Source organism: Berghia stephanieae, unplaced genomic scaffold (genome assembly GCF_034508935.2).
Source record: "Berghia stephanieae isolate SIO BIC M18660-M18661 unplaced genomic scaffold, UCSD_Bste_1.3 scaffold15, whole genome shotgun sequence".
NCBI classification, from domain to species: domain Eukaryota; kingdom Metazoa; phylum Mollusca; class Gastropoda; order Nudibranchia; family Aeolidiidae; genus Berghia; species Berghia stephanieae.
The window spans coordinates 33,006-38,767 of NW_027622512.1; the positions used below are offsets into that span (position 1 = coordinate 33,006).

Consider the following 5,762-nt stretch of genomic DNA (forward strand, 5'->3'; position numbering starts at 1 on the left):
TTTCCGAAAAACATTATCATATCCATTTTCAGTATTTAATCTCTTGATAACTTTCTCTCAAGATTATAAAGTCCCTGCCTAGCTTGAGACTCATTGCACTGCAATTGCGGCTTCTTTGATTCTACCCAAGGTAGAGCCACTTGATACCTATTGTCTACATACTCAATCCTTTTTGAAAACACTTTCATAAATTTGGATTCATATGGTGCATTCTTATCATGACAGCATTTTAAGTATTCAAGATCCCACAATTTTCTAAAGTCAGATTGTGGAATGTCTGTCAAGCAGAGCAGTTGTCTGCAGGAGTCAAGTGCTTTGTTACTCAGGTTCGAATATGCACCAGAGAGGACACATGGTCCTAAGACAGTTTGTTGGGCAACAAGCCCAGGACAACACACGCAAGAATCTGTCTTGATGAGTTTCCAATAATAATCCTGACCAATCAAGATATCAATGCTTACCTTTTTATCACAGTGGATATCTTCTGAGAATGTACACTCTTGAAAGTGTGATAATACATCCATGTGAATTGCCGGCCTGAACATTGCCACGCAAATGACCTGAACCTCTGTAAGTAATAAGGTTTCTTTCCCTTCACAGGGCAAATCAAATCTCACAGCATAAACATTTCTCAAGGCCTTTTCTGAAGGTTTATCTGACTCAAAGGCAGACACATTCAAGCCTTCTCTGCCATAAAAGGAAGGTTTTGTTCTTTTGACAGCTCTGCTCGAGATGAAACTTCTATCTGATCCACTGTCGAACAAAACTGTCAAAGAGACACCCTTCATATTATTCTTCATTGTTTGTAATACAGTGTTTTTGTTTGTAAGTTTGCTTCGACAAAAGGCAACATTGATACTTTTCGGGATTTTCAGTTTGATCAAAACTGGAGTTGAAATTTGTATTGCTCGATTTTGTTTTCATTTGCCCGTTACTACAAAACCTCTCATTGTGTTTATGGCCACCAATTTTACATTTTGAGTAGCACCGTTTCGCAACATTACCCTTTGTGAAGCAAACCCAACAAAGATTATTCTCTTTGATCTTATCCTGAACATTTTCTGTCTTCATGGTAAAAACTTTCCTACATTTGCTATTGCCATGTTTTCCACCACAGAATGAACACAATAAGTAATTCCTGATGACAACGTAAGAGCTGAGGCGGTAGAACGAATGTTGGGATTTGCTTTGCATTCACGATGACTCTGTAATGTAGGTACAGGTACACAGCTCTGTGAACGTTCACGATTCTCGATTTCGTTGTGTAGGAAGTCCATAAGAACGCTAAATCTCCTTCCTTTTTGTGACTTTTCCTTGCCCACATGAGTCTGATGTCCGGAGGTAAGCGACTGACGATAAGCGGTGTGAGCACCAGTCCATAATTTGTGCCGTCCACGCCCATGTTTTCGAGGCTTCTGGTGCTGATCTGAAGTTTTTTAAAGACGGCCCATAAGGCTTTGATGCTTTTTGCACTATGTAAAATCGACTGTTAGCAAATTTTGCACATGTCCAAAAATAATGCGTTCTTTTCGCCCCAAACGGTCTTTTAAGATATCCATGGCAATTCTATAATTTTCGACAGTAAGAGCAAGGCCCTCAATCGCCGTTTTTGCTTCACCAACAAGAGAAGCCTGCAGGTAGCTAAACTTGGCAACTTCTGGTAACGTCGTTTTGTCAATGATCGCTGGAAATCTGTCAAATAACGAAGGCCATTCTGCAAAGTCGCCTCTGAAGTTTGATATTTCTATTTTAGGAAGTTGTGGGCTGGCCCCACCTTGACAGAGCCCCAACGATGATGATGAGTTTGACAGGGAGCTGGTTTGGCCCTGAATCGGAGTTGTCAATTCATTCAGTTTTCGCCGGGCTACAGCAATAATGGCGTTTGATTGGCTGACATATTCTTCAGCTTCATCCACGTCAGCCATCAATTCACTCGAATCTATCGTCATTTCATACTGATCCATACCCTAGCATGTTAACGCGTTCTCTATGACAAAAATCAATATTTTAATTAATAGCAAGCGAAGCCAATTTTTGTGAGCGATAATTAAAGAAAAAGAAAAGCTATCAAATATTATTTATAAATTACGCGCCTAAGAATGTGACTTCCTTAAAACAATCATTTTTTAGTTTTGTTTATGAATGACGTGCCTTAGAATGTGACTTCCTTAAAAAAATTATTTTTAAAAGTCTTTTTTATAACTGATGTGCCTAAGAATGTGACTTCCTTTAAACATTCATTTTTGTTTTGTTTATGAATGACATGCCTAAGAATGTGACTCCCTTAAAACAATCATTTTTTTTGTTTTGTTTATGAATGACATGCCTATGAATGTTACTTCCTTAAAACATTCATTTTTGTTGTTTTGTTTATGAATGACGTGCCTAAGAATGTGACTTCCTTAAAACATTCATTTTTATTGTTTTCTTTATGAATGACGTCCCTAAGAATGTGACTTCCTTAAAACATTCATTTTTGTTGTTTTGTTTATGAATGACGTCCCTAAGAATGTGACTTCCTTAAAACATTCATTTTTGTTGTTTTGTTTATGAGTGACGTGCCTATGAATGTGACTTCCTTAAAACAATGATTTAAAAAAAAAACAAATTATGATTGACGTTCCTAAGAATGTGACTTCCTTAAAACATTCATGTTATAATAGTCTTTTTTATAACTGATGTGCCTAAGAATGTGACTTCCTTAAAACAATAATTTTAAAGGTTTTTTTATGAATGACGTGCCTAAAAGTGTGACTTCCTTAAAACAATCATTTTTTAAATAGTTTTTTTAAATGAATGACCAGCCAATAATGTTAAGTCTGCACCCCTTCCTATTCTAATGTGTTTTCCTCAATAACACAACACCAATATTCTATTTACTGACCTAATAGGCAACAAATCTTGTGTGAGTGATGAACGATCATAAAAGAAAAACAATCATTTGCTGTTTGTTCATAAATGACGTACCGTCGAATGTTATCTTTGCATATCTTAGTAGAAGTGATACAAAGCTGCTAAAACGGTGGACTGTAAAACAAAAATAATGACCAAAAATAAACTTTGAAAAGGATAGAAATACCAAACTCGGAACATTTTGGGAGCAAAACATTTCTTCAGTCAATAACGAAAACAATATAAAGGTTAATACATCACTTAAAACCCAAGCAGACCTTATATATATATATATATATATATATATATATATATATATATATATATATATATATATATATATATATATATATATATATATATATATATATATATATATATAGGGTGTTCATAAAGTCTGGGTACATGGTAATAGTACAAATTCCTCTTTAAAAACTCAATCTTATGCGATTCTGTATCTGTATGGTTGGCGCTGAAGAAACCAATGGTCTGGTTGTATTTCAGTGGCGTCCTCATTGGGCGCGGGCCCATGTCAGTCGGGCTTTGAAATCGTTTAAGTGTGATTCCATGATGACCAGTTCATCCAGCCCATTCCACTCCGAGATAGTTCAAATGAAGAAAGAATTTCTGTAGTTTTGTGTTCTTGTCTGTGGGATTTTGAAGCAGTTCGAATTGTTTGTGGCGTATCTCTCAATGGGGTTTTCGGTTATGTGGTTGGCAAAAGTGAGTACTCGGATTTTCTTTTGTTTGGTCGTGGAGTAAAAAAGGAGTCTGCCTTTATTGATGGTATTTGATCTGTTATAATCTTGAACATGAATGACAGACGGGTTTCTTTTCTTCTTTGTTGGAGGCCGATGAGATTTCTTTCTGCTAACATTGTTGTCATGCATCCTGGGGTTCTGCTCTTATAGTTCCCAGTTATGAACCGAGCGCCTTGTCTCTGGACTCTCAAGTTTTTGAATATCCTCTTTCAAGTAGGGGTCCCAAGCAACTGCTCCGTATTCCAATTGTGATCTCACAATTGCGAGGTAGGCGTTTTGTTTGCATGACGTTGGGGCGTGGCTAAGATTTCGGCGGAGAAACGCGAGGGTGCAGCTTGCCTTTTGGGTTATTTTGTTAATGTGTTTCCCCAATTTCAAGTCCTTTGAGAAGGTGATGCCAAGGTATGGGTTATCGTCGACTTGTTTCAGGACGGTGTTGTTTAACTTGTAGGTCTCATTGTACTTTTTAGCTGTGCTGAGGATGTAGCATTTGTTTGCGTTAAATTTCATTCCCCAATCATTAGCCCACTGTTCGAGACTATTCAAGTCCTCTTGTAGCAATTTTTGATCATTTGCAGATTTTATTGTTCGGTATATTAAACAGTCATCGGCAAATAACCTAATCTGAGATTTTACTCGTAGAGGTAGGTCATTGATGAAACAAAGAAATAGTATGGGTCCTAGCACCGTTCCCTGTGGTACTACAGATATGACTGGAGATTCATCCGCTGACGTGCCATCTAGGACTACTTTCATGGTACGTTTTGTGAGGAAATTACAAAGCCATGTGTAAATTGATGTAAATGAATAGTATTTTAACTATACATGACCCCTTCTTCAGTGAAGAAAAGCATCATGCAGCCAAATCTCCACAATCTATAAATAGATGGGGAAGTACGACATGTACCCAGACATTGTAGACACCCTATATATATGAGGCTGTGTCAAAAGGTCGTCTTCGAATTAATCGTCAAAAGCATATAATTCAGCACTACTTATTTGGAAACACTAAGATGGATATGTTTTTCATCAGTTTTTCTGGGTACGAGTAATTAAAAATAAACCAAAACCTCAAAGTTTTTTTGAAAATTATTTAACTCTCTCCTTACCAGCCATTTTTAGGATTTTCCCCAAAGATTCACACCCAACTAACACAAAAACAGATTTTTTATCATTCAAACACAATAGCAATAAAGTTCTTGCGATACATAGAGTGATCTAGTTTCTTTAGCAAAACATTCTCTAGAACACATTATTCATTTTCTTTAAATTTTATGATGTAGGTACAAGAGTAATTTGAATTTTAAAAATGGTGGTTGCATTGGTTAGAATGTGACGATTTTCCTGTAGTTGGTAAGGAGAGGGTAAACCGAGACAAACTGATGAAAACGAATAATATCTCATTTAGTTTTCCAAATAAATCATTATTGTTTTGGGTTTTAAATTGTGGTGACTCACATGAAAAGAACTTTTTTTGGCACATCCTCATAACCTCTCTCTCTCTCTCTCTCTCTCTCTCTCTCTCTCTCTCTCTCTCTCTCTCTATATATATATATATATATATATATATATATATATATATATATATATATATATATATATATATATATATATATTGAATCGTGTTGGATACAAATATGGTACGAATAGTGCTCGACATGTAGCAATGGAGCGAATAATTATTTTAATATTTACCACAATGTTGGAGTCAATCCACATCAATGTTTCAGCCCTTTTCAGCCATCGTCAAGACTGGCGATGGCTGAAAAGGCCTGAAACATCGATGTAGTCTGACTCCAACATTGTGGTAAATGTGACCCTCCGCCTCGAAGCGGTATTAAGTCGGGATTTGGAAAACGAAGAAAACCGGTTTTAAAGTGGAAATGGTCAAAATTATCAAATTTCAGTTTTTGGTTGTTTCAGAAACTTTCAATCATTTTTCTACATGAAAACATAATAATTCAACATAAATATTGACGATAAGTTATATAAATTTCAAGTTTTAAAATGCAACTATCAGTGACACATTCAAAACGAGAGTTGACTTTCTCTCAGAGAGCCACCCTTTCCAAGGCTTTGTAATACCGAGTCTTTTTCTCCACCAATAAG

The 5,762-nt window shown here is 36.1% G+C and overlaps 1 protein-coding gene across 1 annotated transcript; it reads right to left on the minus strand.

The window, feature by feature from the left end:
• Positions 1-1,472: 1,472 nt before the first annotated feature.
• On the minus strand, positions 1,473-1,949 carry LOC144961127 (uncharacterized). Its single transcript, XM_078894436.1, has one exon. The coding sequence runs from the start codon at positions 1,947-1,949 to the stop codon at positions 1,473-1,475; it is 477 nt and encodes a 158-aa protein (XP_078750562.1).
• Positions 1,950-5,762: the final 3,813 nt, after the last annotated feature.